The sequence below is a fragment of the Rhipicephalus sanguineus genome, chromosome 3, assembly GCF_013339695.2.
Source record: "Rhipicephalus sanguineus isolate Rsan-2018 chromosome 3, BIME_Rsan_1.4, whole genome shotgun sequence".
In the NCBI taxonomy this organism is placed as follows: Eukaryota; Metazoa; Arthropoda; class Arachnida; order Ixodida; family Ixodidae; genus Rhipicephalus; species Rhipicephalus sanguineus.
In genome coordinates, this window is record NC_051178.1 from 217,258,834 (window position 1) to 217,280,951 (window position 22,118).

Consider the following 22,118-nt stretch of genomic DNA (forward strand, 5'->3'; position numbering starts at 1 on the left):
CTTAGTCTTCTTGCGCAGAAAGAGTCAGCATTCCTGCTTCACTGTGCGATACAATCATACAGCTGGCTCATGATGAAAGTCACCCTTGAATTGTCAGGACTAAGCAGTGACTTATAGAAGGATACTAGTGGCCTTGCTTAGATAACCAAGTTGAACAACGTGCAGTCCACAACTGCATTGTATGTCAAAGAGCAGACAAATCTGCTAAACCAGTTTTTGCACCCTTCCATGGCCAACTGAACCTTGGGACATTGCCGGTTCACATGAACGTGCTCCTTTCGACTGCAGATTTGCAATTACATTACTCGACTACCACTCTAAGTGGCCGGAGGTTTGCTTTAACCATGCAGCCACTTCTGAAATAGTAGTTGCATTTCTGTCAGCACTTTTCAGTAGGGAAGGCTTCCCAGAAGCAATTGTCACGGACAACAGTCCTGCTCCTCGAACTACTATCCACAAGCTAACGGTCAAGTTGAACGATTCAACCGCGTTTTGAAAAAGCAAATTCAGTTCACTCAACTTGAATGCCGCCCACTGAAACAAGCTGTAACCGAGTATTTCGGCACATATTGCTTTATGCCTCAAGCTACTACAGGCTTGTTGCCTGTACAACTTCTGCATAATCGCCAACTGCATTCTGGAATGGACATTACAGGGCTACACCCAAAGTCTCTCGCTCCTTCTCCAATTTTGATCCTGCGAGAACACGAGTGTTCCATAGGCAGCTGCCAACTAAGGAGCGCACAGATTCTAAACGTGGAGCAAAACTTTCTTCCAAGCTACAAGTGGGCCTCGGGGTTCTTTCTGCCAGGGAAGCAGAATAAATACAGGGGTCCCTATACAATCCTTAGTCAAATGAGATTCAATTCCTTCCACCTTAGCAATGGCAATGACTGGAGTGCATCAAAGCTAATTGTTATACCCCTGTCACACGGCAAAGCTAACGTGATTTACAACATTAGGTGAACTTAATGTCATTTTACCTGGCTCGTGCCACACGACGAAAACAAATATCATTTTAAAATGATGACCATGACGTTAGCCCTCCTGAGCCGTGACTTCGGGAGAAATAAAAATCGATTAAAACTTGCATGTAACATGCGAGTATCCTCGAAAACAATTTTTAACACTAAAAAGCTGCTCCCAGCATATAAACACAGCCGTGTTACACAACTTGCCACAGCTGCACGACACAAACGAAGTCAAGCTAAGAACCAATCGAAACCGAACACAGCCGACGATATGACCGGGCATGAATACAGTAAACCGAAGCATGCGAGCACGACTGACACTCCGGCTGCAGAAATGAGACGGCGGAAGCTAATTTGTGCAGTCACCACCTCGATCACCAAAACACGTGCAATCGGACAATCAACACCCGCGATACAGGCAACAACGAAAACAGAGCACAAATGAAACATGGCCGGCATCCAGCCACTGTAGTTGAGAGTAGCTTTCTTTTAGGAACTTTTGCACATGCTGCTACGTCATCAAATGAGCAATAAGTTAATCTAGTAAAGTGTAAGATATATACAATTTACAAAAGTTACTTGTACATAATTGAACAGCCATCTCCCTAAAAAGTCCCTGGCGTCGAGATTACGCATTCGGACCGAAATCGAATGCAAATGTGTTTCGCGAACCAATTCGACAGGAAATGTCCTTTTCATCGAATGGCATTAGTTTCACCGTGTGACAGCAAACGAATGACGATTTGCCGTGTGACAGGGTATTAACTCAGCCCGCAGAGTTCATGTCTTCCACCTAACGCATCATCCATGCACCAGAATAATTCCTCCCAGCTACCTTCACAACAGTCGGCTGATGTGCCAGCCCCAGTGCACATCCTATCAAAGATATGTCATGTATGGAAACTCTCCGACAGTAAGCATGTAGGTGAGCCCCAAGGCTCTTCTGAGCTGGTTAAGGCTCCGTCGGTGAATCCAACCCTCCTGCAGCCCTTGTCCCAAACGACGCCATAAAAAGCCGGCGCATCATAAGGATTATGTTTCGTAAGTATACACGTTATTCTTGTAATACTCTCATTTTTCATATATACTACTTACAATATATTTTTGCATACTTTCTTTTACTGCATAATCCCAAGTGCGAGGAACTCACACTAAGTTCCTAATTATTCGTACGTGGGCACATGCAATGGAAAATGTTTTAGTCAAACTACTTGAACCACATGAAACCGTCCTATAAAGAATAAACACATTCCTACATGTGATAACTATTGTATAATGTTGTAATTTTATTTTGAAAATTTTTCTACTAGTTATTTTCAGTGGTTGTGTGCCAAATTTTCAGGTGCACCAAAGCATTCTACTGCATGCGAAGTTTTGAGTGCCTTGATATTGTATAATGTTTTATACACAGTACAACTGCGACTGCCTACTGTAGCGTTAGTTCTGTATAATTTGATTGCGTTATCCTATACAGATCCACAAGAGTTTATATCTTCTTTCCTTTCTAGGGGGAGATGTTAGTAATCTTGTTCACTTCCGACCAGTTTCGATAACTTGTGGTAGGTCACAGAGCACCGTACAACGATCATTACCTGTAACCAATTGTTCTGCCCACTCTCTGAACAAACGACAGTCCCCTCCTCTCCGTGGTCAGATGTGCCTGCTAACGCTCCGGCGCTATCTGCCTACACCGGACGTGTATCCGGCCGACGACACAACAGCAACAAATTTCAGCATCTGCAGATTTAGTATGTTCCAGGAAAAGTCCTTGAGCTCAGCACAAAGACCTAATTATGAAAAGCAGTTCCATATTGAAGAAGCTTTCCAAATGACAGAAGCCTCATACGTGAGCAAGTGAGTGGCATCAACAGCCTGCTTGTACAGATTCTTGGCGGAGTAGTCGACAAAGTTGAGCAGGGCCTGGCGAATGTCAGTCGTGTGCTCCACCTGGTCCCCCGTTGCCCACGTCTCCAGGTAGACAATCGAGACCCGTGTATTCACCGTCCGAAAGTACTGCACAGTTAGAGACAAGCTTATCATTGCACAAGTGGCGTAAGAACACATTTGTTAGATACAGAAAATGAGGCACTCAGTGTTTGCAAACAGTCAAAAAGTGTTCACGCCATTTCAGCTGCTCCAATGATAATTTGGGTGCAGTTGTCATTATGCTTATCAAAAACAGGTGTGCACTTGCATGAGCAGCAACACTGTGCATGAACTCCACCTTTACCATTGCAGATGTTATTCACAGGGCGGTCATTGATAATTCTGCCAGACTGTCCCACGTAGATAGTACTACATGACAGAGGAATTCTTCAGATTACTCTTTGTGCAGGCTCCCCAAACCTCCTGTGCTGCACATGACCGACTGTTGCTCCAGAGAAGTGCCTAGTTTGGCAACCTGCATTTCTACGGAATGGTGGCCATTTTTTGCGTTCATGATTTGTACTAGCCTGAAGAGGCTCTTTCTTGTACCCAGACTTGGTATGATGACCACAGCAATCGAAATGATTGATGTTTGCGAGTAACCTGAAGTCTTAAGGCTCGAGTTTCGAAACTGATAGGCATCATGTGTTGGCAAGATCTGTACAAAGCATCTGAAAGAATTAAGTTGCTGCACTAGCTTGCTGTAAGCAGAAGTTGACAATTGTCCCTATGAGTGGGGTCACACATTCGATGTGATGCCATTGATTTATTGTGCAGGAAGATGTCATATGGGTGTACTCATTGGGGGCAAGCTAATCTAAATTCTTACTTTAAGCTTACTTGAACTATCAAAATTAAATGCACACAATACAGAGGAAATGACTGCCTTGTTGTTGCAAATTTGGACCGAACAAAAGTGTCATTCTTCGCAAGGTCGTTGATGGCAGTTTTTTTTTTCTCCCTCTGCTGAAGAAATTGTGCACAGCCTTTCGGATCAGTCAAAGTTGGTTCTAATTAGTGAAGCTTTGGCAACAGGAACTGAAATGAAGTATCTTTCGATGTTGGTTGGCGTTGCATTAACGAAAAAGTGCAGTTATCAGTTTTTATTTTATAAACGAGACTGGAAGAGATGTCACCTCTTGATGCTTGAGAGCGATCTGTATGAGCGTTTTATCAGAATCTTGGAGTGCAACGAAACTGTATAGATGGCTGTTGTCTCCACCCGGCAGAATCAGTTATCAATGCAGTGGAAAAAATGAAATCCTCATTCTGCGAGCGATAGCACAAATTTAGGCTTCAGTCAAGCTTCCGGCGGCATGTTAAAGAATGTTTTTAAAAGTAAAGTACATGCATAATGTGGGAACCTCTTATAGCCATAGGTCGGCAAACTCACTCATGAGTCGACTGACTCAGACTCATTCAGACTCAGATTGAGCCGTGAGTCTGAGTGAGTCCAGGTGAGCAATATTTTGGTGAGCTTGAGTCCGAGTGAGTCCGGTTGAGAAAAATTTTAGTGAGTCTGAGTCCAAGTGAGTCCGGTCGAGGAAATCTTTGCTGAGTTTGAGTCCGAGTGAGCCGTAAGCGCAAAATATATTTCTTGAGTGAGTCTGAGTGAGCTCAACACCTTTATGCCGACCTATCGTTCTATCTACACCACTTCAGCATTACTATCCGCCTTATGTCAGCTCGTGTTTATGCTCCCGTCGACTCACACATACTTCAAAGCCCTAGAGTTCATACGCCAGCTCAGTATTTATTGATCAGAGGCGTGGGTCACAGGCTGCTATGTCCTGCCCCCGAAATCTCTCTCACAGGAAGTTCTTGATAAAAATATCTCGTGTGAGTCATCATTTTCAATAAAAGTGTCCTTACTGGATTGCAACCACTGATAATTCATATTTGAAGGTACGAGGTCAAAAGGCGCCAAGCAGAGCACCAATTATGCGAGATATTTGTGTGAAAGAGCATTGAAATCATGGTCAATAAAGCCAATTGTACGCTAACAGACTCGTGAGTCAACTCACTCAGACTCAAAAAGAGCCGTGAGTGTGAGTCTGAGTGAGTCCGAGTGAGTAATAATTTGGTGAGTCTGAGTCCTAGTGAGTCCGGTTGAGCAAAATTTTCGTGAGTGTGAGTCCGAGTGAGCTCTTAGGGCAAAATTTATTTCATGAGTGCGTCTGAGTGAGCTCCACATTTTTTGCCGACCTATGCTTATAGCCTACATAAGTCGACACTCAGGTAGGCACGATGTTTGTGTTCAATGCAGATAATTTTGCTCATCATAGCCTCGCCATAGCGCCGAGATAACATACTAAGCTGGAGCCTTCTGTATGAGAACCATGTAGTCGGCGAGGGCAATGGATGCTCCACCAAACATGTAGAACATTTGTTCGAGCGCACTGTTTACTGCTTTTCATGGTTAATATATGAAAAACGTGTGTTATGCTTTTTTTTAAGTTGTTATTTCAGGAAAACGGGCGACATTGGGTTAAACGGGCAACGTCACAATGCACATCAAAATTACCAGGTTAAAAAAAACAGTTATTATCAGTGTGTATGGGCTATAGTGATGGTAGCACTCTGCCATCTGCTTGAACATCACTTCCCACAGCACTCAAGTTCAGCAGGTCTCGGACGTGGTGTCCCACAAGCACACGTGCTCTTAGACAATAAAAAAAAAAAGAAAAAAAGTGGCCTCGTACATCGCGGCCACCACGGCTGCTGCCAACGCATCCACGAAGTGATTGCAAAATGGTTGCTGCAATAGGAGCAACTGCACCAAACACCTGCCCAAAATTCCCCCAGCACACGGAGATAGCTTGTCCTGTCAGTCAAAAGGTCCTCGTCCCTCCCGAGGAGGCACAGGGGGGTCGTGCCCACTCGCTAATTCGTGATGTCATTGTCACATGATCCGTAATCCCCGCTTCTCCCTCGTGTGAATACCCCTTAAAGTACAATCGCCAGGTAGACAGTTGATCACATGGGATCACTAAGGGACATGCACGAAAAAAGTCACTCTACCTAAGCGAAATAACGACAAGGACAATACCGTAGATCACCGCTCACGCAAGAAACCCAACCGCTTAGGTGACAATGCTATCGATGGCTTCCTAATACAGACAGATGGTCTCTTCTTTATATTGACCAATGACTGTGTTGCCCGAGAAACCACTTCAGGCGCCAGTTTCTCCAACTCCATGTTCATGCATGCGGTTACCAACCTTTGTTTCACAACACAGTCATTGTTGGTCGATATAAAGAGATCACACATCTGATTGTTGAAACGAAACTTATCTATGCACTTGGTGATTTGTGTATTTGTGTATCGTCTCACCCTAGAATAAAAAAGTGTCACCACTGCAGCCCTTCTTGATAAACTCCTTAAAGGGACACTAATGGCGGTTAAGTCGATGTTCCCATTGCTGAAACAACATTCCAGAAACCTCATAGTGCTTTTTTTTGTGCCAAGGAAATGCTTGTTTTGAAAGAAAATCACGTTTTAGTGGTCCGCACAGCGTTAGCACACTTCAAATCGCCCGCCTAAAAAGACCTCCTGACGTAGAGTTTGCCTTGGCCAACATTGCCTGCCTTTACTGCCCGGCAGCTGACGCTGCGATTTCAGCTCTGAAGGGCACATTACAAACCTTGCCCAAATTGTGGTTGATCTCGTAATCCTCAGCACGAAAGCACAACGAGCACACACACAGATTTCTTGGTTGTTTAGCACACTATCGCATAGGCACGGCACTCAGCCACTTAGGTGTAGGGGTTTATTTGTGGCACCCATTGGAAAGCCACGTCGGTTTCTTTGCCGCAGCTGCAGCTGTTCAAGCGGCGCACACCATTCAGGCACCCGGCAACATACCACGACACGGCATTTTGTCGAACTTCCCGCTAGAGCGACTTTCATGAGCGCGCAAAACACATGCAAAAGTACGTGATAACAAAACTACCACTGAGATGCGACTGGAGAGCAGCCCGGCAAAAACAAAACATTTAAACCGCCCATGCTCTTCTCCTTGGTAACACCACGTGCTTTTCTCCATGAATGAAACAGAAACGCACAAGCAGAATTTTATTACGTCATCTAATGTAGAGAATGTTACTTTTTTATTATAGGTAGCTTGAGTGCTAGTGATTAATTGTACTCTGGACACTTGACGTCATAGAGTTTCTTACAATAACCTAGAGAGCAAACTGGCACTGCGATCGTTCAACCACCATGGGAATGATGGGAAGTACAGGCTTCGGAATGGATTTCATTAACTAGCGAACTGTCTACGGATCTTTTTCTACAGTTTCAGTTTCGTTCTTCGCGATGCCTGGGTAGTGTGGTGCGTTACAAAGCACTCAAGCAGTGCCTTTGTTGTTCAAAGAGGCTGAAGACCGCTATATGTCTTGATGTGCTGTTTCGTTGCAGCTTTACAGGTTGTATATGGCAGTTTTAGTAAAGCGTCGTTCCCTCACCGCTGCGCACAGATGTAGCGTCCCATGCCAGTGCAGGTATTTGCATAGAGTTCACGTTTTGTGATAAGCATTACTTGTCAAAACTCTTTCAAATCGACTGCAAAATGACGGCGAAGCTAAGTAGATGCACCGTTGCGCTCCTATGACTCGACTTCACAACAAAACGAGAGATGCGTTGGGGGCAGGCAACTTAGACAGACGCATCTGGCATTGCAGCAGATGGTACGTTAAGTGTTTCTCACTCAATATGCTACTGTTATTTCCGTAAATAGATAATGCGTACTTTCGAGGGAAGGCAAGCGCGCTTGTTTCAAGTGTTGTAAACAAAATAATTCATTATATTGTGATGTCAAATCTGGAACACAATTGCAGAGCAATGCATACCCTGGTGGTTGAATTCGTGCAGGTTTCACTTTCAACTCACGGTCACGGAAACTTTTTGCGATAAGTATTACGTACAAAAGAACGAAGCAAGTTTTAATGGGGAATAACTTCATATCGCTTTGTTTTAGACTCGGCAAACAAGCGTCGCGAATCTCAAGTACTTAATGCATCCAAAGCAAATCCGAAGCCTGTACTTCCCATCATTCCCATGGTGGTTGAAGCGCCGCTTAAGGAGCCGGCGTAGACACTAGCGCCAGATTCCACTCTAGGCATTATTGTAAGAAACTCTATGCTTGACGTCATCGGACTCATTCCAAAATGCCCCACTGGTGGTGCATGTCGTGTCCTACATTTACCTTAATTTCCCGATTAGTAGAGCACTGCTGTTGATAATACTGACATTTTAGGCATTTAAAAACATTCACCTTTCACTCTAACATATATTGTTATTTACCTCTAGTGTTCCAATTGTTTAATGTTGAATTCCAATGACAGATTCAGAGCAGCCGAATGGCGAGCAAGCACTCACCTCTAGAGCAATGCCCCCTAATCCCCGGTTGTAACACAACTCTTGCTGCCAAAGCAAAGCATACATTCTAACCACGAGACGCTGGCTTAACATCCTGTCAAATTTCCGCTTATAATCAGCAGCTTCAGCATTTCTGTCTGTACATGATTTATTGGTTGTATTGAAGCTGTGACTATTTAGAACCGGAAGCAATGCCCTGTGACATGCTGTCACGCATCTCGGGAGCGCTTGCAATGTGTGATGGAGTTGGGAGAGAGAGAGAGAGAGTCGGGAGACCATGGTGTCACAGCAAATCAAACTTTATCTCACACACCACGGGAAACCAAAATAAACACTAACACGCACTCAATATTTACGACAAGAAGTACCATTAGGAAATGCGACGCTATTGCGCAATCACTAACAGACAATCGCAAAACATTCGAGCTATGTCTAGCTCCTCTCTACTCGAGCGCCTGGCCACTATGGCCTCTCAGTCAGTCGCGCTTCTTACTCCGTTCGTGGAGTCCGTTGACTCGATCCAGTTCCAAAGTCGACGCCCAGTGCCGTCGTCGCAGCTCCTGTCGACGTCTCAGGGCCGTCGCCGCCGATCAGACACCTCGCTGATCGTCTTCCTCGCCGACGCCTCGTTCTCCGTCGAGAACACCGGTCCCTCCCAGCTAGGCCTAACTGTCGGCCTCTCCTCAGTGCCACTGGCTCAAACTGTCGACGTGGCTCTCCGGTGATTGTCGGTGGGTTGCCGTCTCGTCGAGCTGGGGTAGTGCCGCAGGTGCCATGAGAACTGCGTGATGAGGCTGCCGCAAGCCCGGGACACCTCGCTCGGTAGACACCAAGGTCGACGGCCACCCTCCCGGGACATGCACAACGCTGCCTCCAGAACTCAGCCCTGCTGTCCCCGTCGCGGGCGCGATGCTGGCTTGCACCACCTTTCTCTTCGCCGACTCCACCGAACAATGACTGCTTGTTCCTCTGGGGTTCCGCACCTCAGTTCGGGTCGCGTGGCACGCGCCTTTCTTCGGCCAATGGCTTGCGTCGACGTGGCGGGGGTGCACACCATCGGGTACTTTTCCATTCCCCACACAACATCGACGCATTGCGCTGTCCAGCACGCGCCCCATGCCCCTTTACTCATGACACTGGGCCCCCTTTTAAGAGTTTTTTCTTAAAAAACTGCTTTGGTCCTCCTCTTCAGGGTTGCGGCCCTCTACTCTTCTTTTGGTATCTGGTAACTTCTGCCTTCCACCCTCTTGTCTTGTGTTCACACTTACTTTCACTGTACACTGCTCATCACCATGCACTTCCGCGAACACCTCACCAAACACTGCACTCAACTGTTCACGCTATCCACAAGTTCATCGTTTGTAACACTCTAGACTACAGTCTCTACACCTGCCGAAATAACTTCTCACAATACGCAACACTCACCCTTCTAAAAAATACACAAGTTCAATTACTCCCAAGCTTTACTCAAAAATAGCCGTACAATAATATTCTCAAAACCTATTCACTGCACAGAATTTATATTTCACAGAATCCTTCTTAACACCATAGCAGCCACCAGTTTACTTTCCCATGCTTAAACCTGTGCTTTTTCACATTTCGTGTCTTCTTCAGTTTTTTCCGGCGTCTGTTCGCCGCCCATTGTCTCGCCCGCTCACTACAGCTGATGACTCTAACCCGACGCCTCTTCCAACCAACTTTCTCTGACTTCGTCCTCCCTCTATATCTGACCCTGGTTACATGCACCACACTCTCTGCATCCCAACAATTCCAACCTGCCTTACGCATTTTCGCAACATTCTTCTTCATTCGCTTTACGCGTCTGCCATTGACAACTTGGGGAGCTTTCCTTGCGTCCTGATAATTGCTACCAGTTTTCAGCAGTTTTGGAGCTGTCCTCATTTCTTTTACTTTCACGCTTTTACCCTCGTGCATCTGAGGCACTCCAATGCTCTGCCTGCCCGCTGGCATTACATCTTGCGAAAGCTGACCGCTTCTTCCTTCACCGGGCATACCCATCAGCGACGAGCTATATCCTATCTCCACGTTGCCTGGATGCATCGCGTTCTTTTCTTCTATGCCCCCTTCAGGAACACTGGCATAGGACTCACTAGTCGTTGATTTACTCCCCCTATATGCAACATTTGGGTCCTTTTTCTTCAGCTCATTCTTAAAAGGACTGTTCTTATTTGCCCACCTAGCGTGCTCACTATGGCTGTTTCCTCTGTTTCTCGTCACGGGACGCCTCTTTGAACTAACTTTCCCAGGCTGCGTCCTACATTTATGCCCGACACTGGTTTCTTGCACGACCCTCTCTGCATTCAAATAATTACAACCCACTCGACGCATTTTCGCAGTGTTCTTTCTCCTTCGTCTTACGCGTCTATTGTTCACAGCTCGGGCATCTTTTCTTGCGTCCTGATGCTTGAAACCACTTTTCACTACCCTTGAAGCTGTCGGTGTCCCCTTCACTTTTACGCGCTTACCACCCTGCGTATGAGACGCTCCATTCAACCCAGTCCTCTCTGCTGTTTTCTCTCGTGCTTGTGACACTCTTTTACTTTGAGTGTGTGCATGCTCATCAACGAAGAGCTATACTCTGCTTCCCTGCTGTCTGGAGGCGTCGAGTTCTATACCTCCGTGCCCTCTTCAACAACACTGGCATGCAGCTCACTACTCCTTTTACTCTCCCTATATGCAACAACTCGGACCTTTGTCTTCTGATCATTCCTAACCAAACTGTTCCCATTTGCACAACTAGTGTGCTCACTGCCCTTTTGCTCATCGGAAACAAAACTCTGAAAATCAGGCGCATTGACTTCTCCCAATGAAATCTCTATCGGCCTTCTCTCATCTGGCCCAATGCACCCTTTGGCTTGTTTGGCTTGTGCCAATCGCAGTTGAAGCTCGAGTTCCTGCTTCTCTCGAGCATAAGCTTCTAACACTGCGGCATGTTTTGCCTCGAGATCGGCGCATCTTGCGAGGCGTGCCTTGCCTCGAGATCGGCTTCATGCTCCTCTCTCTTATTCTCCCACTCTTTTCGAACCCGTTCCTTCTCGTCCTCAATAAACTTTAGAGCTTGCTCCTTATTGAGCTTTCTCTCCCGAATGACTCTTGATACCTTCCCCCAATCCATCCTTGCAACCCCCGACGATACCTGACTGGGCCCAACGCTGGAAAAATCCTGGCACAGGCTCGCCACTTATTGTGTCACGTATCTCGGGAGCGCTTGCAATGTGTGATGGAGTTGGGAGAGAGAGAGAGAGTCGGGAGACCATGGTGTCACAGCAAATCAAACTTTATCTCACACACCACGGCAAACCAAAATAAACACTAACACGCACTCAACATTTACGACAAGAAGTACCATTAGGAAATGCGACGCTATTGCGCAATCACTAACAGACAATCGCAAAACATTCGAGCTATGTCTAGCTCCTCTCTACTCGAGCGCCTGGCCACTATGGCCTCTCAGTCAGTCGCGCTTCTTACTCCGTTCATGGAGTCCGTTGACTCGATCCAGTTCCAAAGTCGACGCCCAGTCCCGTCGTCGCAGCTCCTGTCGACGTCTCAGGGCCGTCGCCGTCGATCAGACGCCTCACTGACCGTCTTCCTCGCCGACGCCTCGTTCTCCGACGAGAACACCGGTCCCTCCCAGCTAGGCCTAACTGTCGGCCTCTCCTCAGTGCCACTGGCTCAAACTGTCGACGTGGCTCTCCGGTGATTGTCGGTGGGTTGCTGTCTCGTCGAGCTGGGGTAGTGCCGCAGGTGCCATGAGAACTGCGTGATGAGGCTGCCGCAAGCCCGGGACGCCTCGCTTGGTCGACACCAAGGTCGACGGCCACCCTCCCGGGGCATGCACAACGCTGCCTCCAGAACTCAGCCCTGCTGTCCCCGTCGTGGGCGCGACGCTGGCTTGCACCACCTTTCTCTTCGCCGACTCCACCGAACAATGACTGCTTGTTCCTCTGGGGTTCCGCACCTCAGTTCGGGTCGCGTGGCACGCGCCTTTCTCCGGCCAATGGCTTGCGTCGACGTGGCGGGGGTGCACACCATCGGGTACTTTTCCATTCCCCGCACAACATCGACGCATTACGCTGTCCGGCACGCGACCCGTGCCCCTTTACTCATGACACATGCTGAGTTGTTCATCTCCTTCACTATGACCACAAAAACTCACAAGCACAGTGCCAGAGCTTGGCTGAGGGAAACACACCACACAGATTTCTGGCCCACTCAGTCGATTTTCAGTGAGTAGTGTTTCCTGCTCCATGAGGCGACTGCTGCTTTGAATGAACTTGGACTTTCTCATAACAATAAAAGGAGTAGAAAAATTCGGCAGATCCCACGTGTTGTGGGAATCGGTTTCATGTGAAGCAGTCAGCGAGTACTTCTATGCTGTATTTTATAGCTTTGAGCCAAGCGTTACGAGGTGGATCGACATGTTTTTGCAAGTGTAGTAGCTGTGTGTACATCGTGGGCTTATCAGGGACGTTGACAACATTGGCGTTTAAGGGGTAACTTATGGTGCAATGTAACATCAGGCATCACGTTAGAGTACATACGTTAGTATTATCGAAACTAAGTGCACTTTATGGTGAAATCATGTGAATATCATACGTAACTTTTGTTAAGCAATGCTACAATATAGCTTGCTAAATCATAGGAATACAAATGTAATGTTTATTAGACTGTTATAAAAGCGCAGCGAACACTGGAACCACAGACGTTAATCTGATATGACGCCTGTATTGTAGGAGTAGATATGTAGTGTTTATTGCTTTCTTTAAAATTAGCTAGCCAGCACGACAACCACAATTGACGCTGCACCGACATTACACCTGCATGGGCTGTTTTTCCAAACCAATTTATAGACCTGACGTGGCTCTGTGGTAGAATACCTGATTGCCACGCAGAATGGTTGGGTTCGATTCCTGCTGGGATTCTAATTTCTAAATGCGAAGCATTTCTTAGCGAACCTCAGGCACATTGGCCTTTTCTTTCTTTCTTTCTTTCTTTCTTTCTTTCTTTCTTTCTTTCTTTCTTTCTGTCTGTCTGTCTGTCTGCCTGCCTGCCTGCCTGCCTGCCTGCCTGCCTGCCTGCCTGTCTGTCTGTCTGTCTGTCTGTCTGTCTATCTATCTATCTATCTATCTATCTATCTATCTATCTAGCCGCCTACACCTGGGTGCTTTCCTGGTCGTCTCCATAACTTGTAATATACCAAAATTGGCATAGCAGGGGATCAGTGTATGACGAACACGATTCACTGGTCATGGCATGAATAATGCAAAATACCTGTCGCGTACGTCATGAAACCCGTTCTCTCAGTCACGTGTGGCACATACCCGCATATCAGAGTTCATGTTATGCGGGTATGTGCCACAGGTGATACAGAGTCTCAACCAACACAGTAACGGTGAACACACACATTGACACGCAAGGAAAGTGATAATAATAATAATTGTTGGGGTTTTATGTCCCAAAACCACGATATGATTATGAGAGACGCCATAGCGAAGAGCTCTGAAAATTTTGACCATCTGGTATTCTTTAAAGGGGCACTGACACAAAATTTCGCGGCCGAGATAGCCTGCAGGATCGATTCCCGTGAACATGCGTATATCATCTGCAAAATATCAACAGCGAATATAGCTTGGAAGGTATTTTAAATGAATATTGAAGTTTGCGTGAGCGATCAACACCCTCGCTCTATCGGCACTCTCATAGGGGACCCGTTGCTTCCATCACGTGACCATGCTGCAACAAGTTATGATGACGTCATAGCCGCCATGTTTTTTGCCGCGTTTTCTCGTTTTCTCCAGCAGCCTACTTCTCAGTGGCTGCTCGGGAACCGTGCGGAAGTGCGTCACAGTTCTGTGTGCTGACGTGATCAAGCACTGCACCCGCTAGGCGGTGATAGTTGCACCCAGAGGCTTGTCGTTTTTGAAACTGAAACTGACACTGGTCGGTAATGAGGAGCCTGTAATCAATTATCTGTCGCGCACTGCAGCAAACGATGTGCCATGTTATGACTAACAGGCCCCCAGCAATACATTGCAGCAAAAAAACGCGAGGCCAAAATTTTTGTGTCAGTACCCATTTATTGTTGGCCGAGATTGCACAGTACACGGGCATCTAGCATTTTGCCTCCATCGAAATGCGACCGCCGCGGCCGGGATAGAACCCGCGACCTTCGGGTCAGCAGCCGAGCACTGTAACCGCTACACCACCGCGCCTGACTCAAGGAAAGTGAGGGAGCTACAGAACACCCCTGGAAGACACTCAACTACCATCCGCGTGGATTTTTGGGCTCGTTGGTTATATACTTCAGAATGGCGCATAGCGCTAACACACACAGACGAGGACACGGACCCATTAGCCAAGAGGCGTGCACAATGTGTGAAGAAACATCAGTATCCATTTGTGCCATGTGTAAATAATGTAGTGTATCGGTTCCCGTTTTCTTGCGGCAAGGTCTACGTTGGGCAGTCGGGGAGATGCCTGAATGATAGGCTAAGGGAACATAAGCAGAAGTTGGGCCGTTATCGTGATGGGCACGTGTCTGTGCATTGTAATGATTGTGGGTGTGAAGCGTTGTTTAAAGGGACACTAAAGAGCACAACGATTTTTCTCGCATTAGTAAAGTAGTCTTCCACTATACCAAGAACACCACGCTTGCTGCGAGAAGATGCTTAATAAGCGAGCAAACGCGCAAAAAGAAAATACAGGTGGCGACGCCATCTTGGAATTCCCGCACCATTTGCCGTGACGTCACATATTTTTGACGGCGCCTGCTTGGGCCTACGTAGTTCCTAATCCGTTAAATCGAAGTACATTGTCCTCTGAAGGGGCCAGAGACTCGACATAGCGAGTTTGTGGAAATTTTGTCGAGCCAGCGGCGCCAAAATACGTTAAATGCTCTTTGAAACCTTTTACGTGACGAATTACAAAGTTCGGCGCGAAATTTAAAAATGAAACTTTGAACTTGGTTTTCTCCTGTAATAATAAACCTATGGTGGTGAAATAAACTACACTAGAGCTCTCCGAGCACACTTTATCAATCTAAACCAATTCATTGTTTCTCTTTAGTGTCCCTTCAAAGAGTGCACAGTGGTATATAGGAATGCAGATAAGACTACCAGAGAGATTGTGGAAGCCGCCATGATCGCAACGACCGGTGATAGCTGCGTCAGCTGCCAGTCGGTGGCGCTGAATGCTAATGAATTGGCCTTTCTTGACGCTGCAGGTTTTCATGTGCGATGAGTGGTGTTTTTGCGTACGGATCTATTTATACTGTTGCTTTCAAAAATAAACAATCAGTTGAAAGTTAGCGCTTGTCCTGTTGTCTCTTCCTCGTCTGTGTGTGTTAGCGCTATGCCCCATTCTGGAACTACCATCCGCTCGTCCACGTGGTTCGCAACGTGGACTACATAGATCACACACAAAAAAAAAAAACGGGGTGAATGCTTCACTACAGTAAATCTGCCAAGAGAACCAGGCCTCTCATCATTACCAGTGACTTCAGCATTGACTTATCAAGACCCAACAACGCCTGATCCTTAAACTGCGTGGAAGACGGCTTGGATGTGCACAGGGCATCAAAAGACCTCGCAGCCACGCCCAGGACAGGAGGCATCATAGATCATTTTATCGTATGAGGCATCCAGAATTTCTACCAGCTGCGCTATACCTCGCACTTCACTACACTTGGACCCCTCGTAGCCGCGATCACGAACGGATCCGATAAGTCCGGTCCAGCTGCTGGTGCTCACTGATTAGGGTGATGATGACCTTGATCAAGAACTGTCAAGAACTCATCCTACACATACACATGGGTTCGTGAAACGTGCGTGCGTTCTCCGTCATAATGGACAAGTATAAGCATAACAACTGTAACACAACTGTAACAACTGCAACTCTGACTGTAACGTACGTGCAGTGTGCCTGCGCGTTCCACTCGGCTGCGTACCATATATCTAGGGAAACTTTCCTAAATGAAGCTTAGTTGTGAGTAATGCCTGTCCTGTGCATCTGTGTTCCTTCTTTGTCATGTTCGGATTCGAGCTATCCAGTATTGAAGAATATAAGCACTACATATCAGTCTGGTGTCGGTAACGCCCATGTTGCTCTTGGCATCGTTATGCAACTGTAAACAACTGTCGAGAGTAACGATATGACGACGCGATGTTCGGCTGGGCCGGCGACTAACTGCCCGGCCATGTTTATTGATACTATATATATACAACTGATACCCCTTAGTGGCGCCGTCTGTTAGTGTGTTAGGGTAAGTGACGCCACCTAGGATTAATATAACAAAATACAACAACACTACATCTCTCTTTCCAAGATCTACAAATTCAGTCTTTTGGGTGGGGCCACACGCCTCCCGGATCTGGTAACCTTGTGCGGTATGCTGTCAGTGTCTGCGCCAGTACTCGTATCGTACTGGCCATGTGATGGTTCCTCCTCGCTGAGTCTGAGCTCCTGGTTTGGGCTCGAGCTCGGAAAGGAGACTGGGGATGACGCAATGAGATCTGGGGAATAAGGCACGAGATGCTGTCGGTTTCGTTGTATAACTCTGCTGGGAGTTTCCACAGTGTAGGATCGGGGACGCTGGCCCTGGCTAAGAACTTGGGCCCGGCACTCCGCATCAGTTACCCACACTTCGTCTCCTGAAGAGAGGTCCCGGAGCTCTCACGCCCCATGCCGACGGTTAAGTCCCGAGTTTGCCTTTCCTTAGCCGCAGCGCCCTTTTGGAAGACGACGTCTGGTCGAGGTAGGTCCAGTGACAGCTTGGCCGGGTCCCTAGGAATGCGTGTCCGTAACCGTCGCCCCATGAGAAGTTGGGAGGGGCTGTACCCGTGACCCCTGGCGTGTCACAATACGCCAGCAGTGCCAGGAACCGGTCATTGCTCTTGCGGAAAAGATCCTTCACAGTCTTAACAGCCCGTTCCACCGCACCATTCGATTGAGGATAACCAGGACTGCTAGTGATGTGTCTAAACCCATAGCTCTGGGCAAAACTTGAGAACTCGTGTGACGAGAACTGGGGGCCATTATCACTTCAAAGCACTTCCGGTATGCCGAATCGAGCCATGACACTCTTGATAGCCGATATCACCGCTTGGCTGGAAGTGTTGCGTAGCGTGATAACCTCTGGATAGCGTGAATAGTAGTTCACGAGCAGCAGAAAATTTTGTCCCTCCAAGTGGAACAAATCTGCACCCACTTGTTGCCATGGGTACTCCATTGAAGCTGTTGGCAGGAGAGGCTCGGCACGCTGGACCCTGGTAGTTGCACAACGTTCACATGATTCCACCATAGACACGATATGTTTGCCTATATGAGGCCACCAAACAGCATCACGCGCACGTGCCTTGCATCGGTTCACACCCTGATGACCCTCGTGAAGTGAATCCAAGACATCCTTCTGCAGAGCCTCCGGAATCAACAGACGTCCTCCTTTAAGGAGCAGTCCATTGCACACTGTCAGCTCCCCTTGGTACCTCCAATACTTTGAGAGGTTTGATGGCACTTTGTTTTCCTGAGGCCAACCTTGCCTGCAGTACTTCACGAGGGTAACGCACTCGCCATCCATCAACTGGTGCTGACGAACCGCTTTAAGGCTAACTGGTGCGCCTTCCGCGATGTTGCCGACGACCTCACTGACGTACAACTCCACTTGGTTTCCTTCTGCTGGAGACGCTGATGTGACGGGGGCTCTTGAGAGGGTATCAACCGTTGCCAGCAGCTTCCCTGGAACGTACAATACCGTGTACAGGTACCTCACGAGTTTCAGTCAAATCCTTTGGATCCTTGGTGGTAGAGCATCGACATCCATGGAACCAAGCAAGCACGTGTGCGGTGAGTGATCGGTCTCGATGCTGAAGTTTAAGCCCCGGACATACTCGTCAAACCGCTTGACAGCCCATGCAGCTGCCAAGCCCTCCTTTTCCATTTAGCTGTACCTTTGCTCTGTTGGTGTGAGGGAGCGTGATGCGTAGGCCACGGCTCTGCGCTCTCCGCTCGGTTGGTCTTGTAGCAAAACGGCACCTAAGCCAAACGAACTGGAATCTGCGGATACGATGGTCGGGTACAGTGGGTGGTAGTTAGCCATGCAGATGTTGGACGACATCATGTCTTTCAACTTTTGGAAGGCAACCTGCTGGGCCAGTCCCCACGGCCAGTCACTTCTTTTGTTGAGCAGTCCTCGAATGGGTGCCGTCACCTCTGACAGATGGGGTAAGAACCGTCCCACGTGGTTTACCATGCCCAATAGTCTGCGACGTCGACAGGAGGTTCCATGCTCTTGACCTTCATCTTAACACAGCGCACACACACGAACACAGAAGAATAAGGAAACGACGACACGAGCGCTGACTATCAACTGAAATTTTTATTCACCACACACATATAAATATACACATTGAAGGGTCACATGATGAAACATATGCGTATCAGTTTACACTTTTATGACATTAGGCGCGAGTTCGGCAGAACAAGATGCTCTTGACAGCAGCAAGCTTGTCTGGGTCCTGCGAAATACCGCTGCCGCAGATAACTACACCGAGGAACTTTGCGCTTGTGACGATGAATTGACATTTCCACTTGTTCAGGGTCAGCCCGGCGTTTCTCAGTCAAGCCAGCGCTGATTGGAGCCGGCTGTCATGTTCTGCACGGTCGTGGCCAAAAACCAAAATGTCGTCGATCATGTTTACGACGCCTTCTTGACCCTCAAGAATGTAACTCATTTGGCGCCGAAAGTATTCGGGGGCGGACGTTATCCCGAACGGCAGTCGACGGTAGCAATAACGTCTGAACAGCGTTATGGATGTTGTTAATTCTTCAGACTCTTCTGCCAGTTTTACTTGATGAAAACTTGACGTAGCGTCAAGCTTCGAGAACACCTGAGCATTACCCAGTAGTCCCAAAACTTGGTCTACGGTGGGCAAGATATGGCGCTCACGCAACACTACCTGGTTCAACTTGGTGAGGTCGACGCAAATGCGACATGAACCGGATGCCTTCGGTATGACGACCATACCGGCGCACCACGGAGTAGGCTTTGTCACGCGTCTGATCACGCCCTCCGCTTCAAGCCTGTCAAGCTCCACCTTAACGACACCGTGTAAAGGGATGGGCACACGTCTTGGTACGAGCAGCGAATAGGGGACAGCATCTGGTTTTAGGCGTATAGTGTACGCTTCTTGCAGCTCGCCCAAACCACAGAACAGCTTGTCTGATGCCGCCTGGTTGCCTTGCGTCTCGACCACCGGATCCATGAACTTGACCACACCCAGCTCTTGGATAGCAGGAAATCCCAGAAGTGGCATGACCTGTGACCGAAGCACGTAAAGTCGTTGCGTCGCCGACTTGTTCTTCCATTGCAGAGTGGCGGTAAACGTTCCCAGCACGTCCAGCGGTTGTCCCGCCGGTCCTGAAAGTTCCCCATCCGGCGGCTCAAGATATGACAGAATTCCAGAAAATGTACTGGGGAAGACTGTGACCTCGGTGCCGCTGTCAACACTGAAGCGTAGAGGCATTCCGTCCACTTTTACATTCACGAACTTGGCCCGCTCTTCGCTGTTCGAACCGACAGCACCCAATTCCACAGCGGAAAGTTGCTTGCTAGCCCGGCAAACCACTACGAAATGGCCCTTCTTTACACATTTGTTACAGGTTGCTCGGCGTGCGGGACATTCTGAGCGCAAATGTAAGGACCGGCCACAAAATCCACAAGGTGAAGAAGCATGCATCCATGGGGCAGCTGCGTTGCGCATCTCTCGCTGCTGTGGGCGGTTCTGCATGACTTTCGCTGCATCCACGTTTATCGATTCGTGATGCGTTATCACTGCTGGCGAACATGCTGAAAAGTTTGCCCTTTCCTTCTCTGCGTCTTCTGCTTGATGGACACAAATGCGCGCTTCATCTAATGTAAGCTTTGGATTGCGGCAGAGCTTATCTGATAACTTGATGTCACGAAGGCCAACGACAAAACGGTCGCGGACCAGTCGCTCCTCTATGTCCCGTGCAGAGTAATTGCATCGTTTCACCATATTTCCCAGTGCCGTGAAGAACGCATCAGCTGTCTCGCCTGCCTGTTGAACACGTCGGTGGAACCGTGCGCTCTCGTACAGTTCGTTGGCGGGGTGTAAGAAGTATCCGTCCAGCTTACCAACGATGACGCTGTACTTTGAATAGTCTTCGTCCCGTACTTGCAATGAACACAAAATGTTCCGTGACCTGGTGCCCATGCAGTATAGCAGCGTTCTGACGCGAACTTCATTGTCCGCTGCATGAAGACCCGTTGCAAAACTGTAGTCGTCGAACTGCTGACGCCACCTCTGCCAAGCCGCTGGGTTCTCGAAGTCGAAATGGGGTGGCGGTTGCAAGTTGGGCCCAGCGACCATGGCCACCATGGCTTTCCCGCCGGTCGCCGCAGGTAGCTCGCTGTCCTTGTTCTTCTCGCCCAGAGGCATTTTTACTATGATGCAGACCCCACTTCTGACACCATGTCGAGAGTAACGATATGACGACGCGACGTTCGGCTGGGCCGGCGACTAACTGCCCGGCCATGTTTATTGATACTATATATATACACCTGTAACCCCTTAGTGGCGCCGTCTGTTAGTGTGTTAGGGTAAGTGACGCCACCTAGGTTTAATATAACAAAATACAACAACACTACATCATCATACATATGTGACTCTTCAACATATGAGTGCGTGTACCACTTCCACAGTTCTCTAGCGTCATTCCATAACGTTTCGCTCAATGTGAAAAATTACGCCACAGTCACCATCCCACGCGTGCTTCACATAACATTGATTCCCACGGTACGTGGGATCTGCCAAATTTTTATTCTTTCCATTCGTCGGGTCAACGCTGCTGATGTTGGTTTTTCCTAAAGCTCTCGCACTTAAATTTCCAATGTCTGTTCTCGCTGTTCCTAAGTAAATATAAACTGTCAATCACCTGTGGCGCATACCCATACACTGCGGCCCGTGGTAAACAGGTATGTGCCACATGTGTCTGGAGGAAAGGGTTTGATGACGTATGTGACAGTATTGTCACGGGGTCGTGACGGTCGTGACGTCGATGAAGACAACAGTTGGCGTAGTCAAGATGAAACTCTTTATTTGGCCGAACTTGTGCCCGGGAAATGAAAACTCAGACTACAGCAATACACGCTGCACACTGATAGCAGCGAACTGGGCGTCAGCCGTCGAACAACTCACAAGCGGTCAAGTGCGTCGTCTTTTATACAGGCGCTATCGAACTTTCCAGTGATATCGCTGGTGGCGGCGTTATTTCTCGACAAAGCTGGAACATTCGCGTGCGGCGTGCAATCTTAACAAAACGATCTACTACAATCGCGAAGCTTCTCGAACACTGCTTCGCGGACAGTGTCGAGCGTTGATAACCGTCCTTGCTGGTCAAACCCGAATACATCAAAATAAAACAAGAAGTGGGCGTGGCAGTATTTTCACGTTACTCGTGCCATGACCCGACAGTCATATTCATCAAATCCTCTGATCTTCCCATGCCAATTTTGGTCTACACTGTGGAGATAGGTTTGCACTAGGCTTACCTACGAGCGCGACCGTGTAGGGACGCGACGTTCTCCACTGCCGCGGCCTGCGACGACGCTGCGGCCGGGTTCGTCGTTTTCTCCGACACGGCGCAGAAACCACACACGAGGCAGGGTAACAACAACAACGGGTTTATTAACCCAAGATGCAGCACAGTGCGACACTCACGGGCTTGCAGGCCGTATAGGGAACTCCGCAAGACCGAGCAAGTACGCTTGCCTACGGCGCGACGACTCACGTACGAGGGCC

At 48.1% G+C, this 22,118-nt stretch overlaps 2 protein-coding genes across 2 annotated transcripts in view; both read right to left on the bottom strand.

Annotated features, from left to right (window-relative positions):
* Positions 1-22,118, bottom strand: part of LOC119388290 (protein SEC13 homolog) — a 492,033-nt gene that overhangs the window by 393,515 nt on the left and 76,400 nt on the right.
* The window catches only part of LOC119388291 (disintegrin and metalloproteinase domain-containing protein 11), a 483,088-nt gene that overhangs the window by 268,275 nt on the left and 192,695 nt on the right, over positions 1-22,118 (bottom strand). Inside the window, exon 13 of the mRNA XM_049413903.1 lies at positions 2,818-2,984. Within this exon, the coding sequence (XP_049269860.1) occupies positions 2,818-2,984 (167 nt within the window). The remainder of the gene's footprint in view (positions 1-2,817; positions 2,985-22,118) is intronic.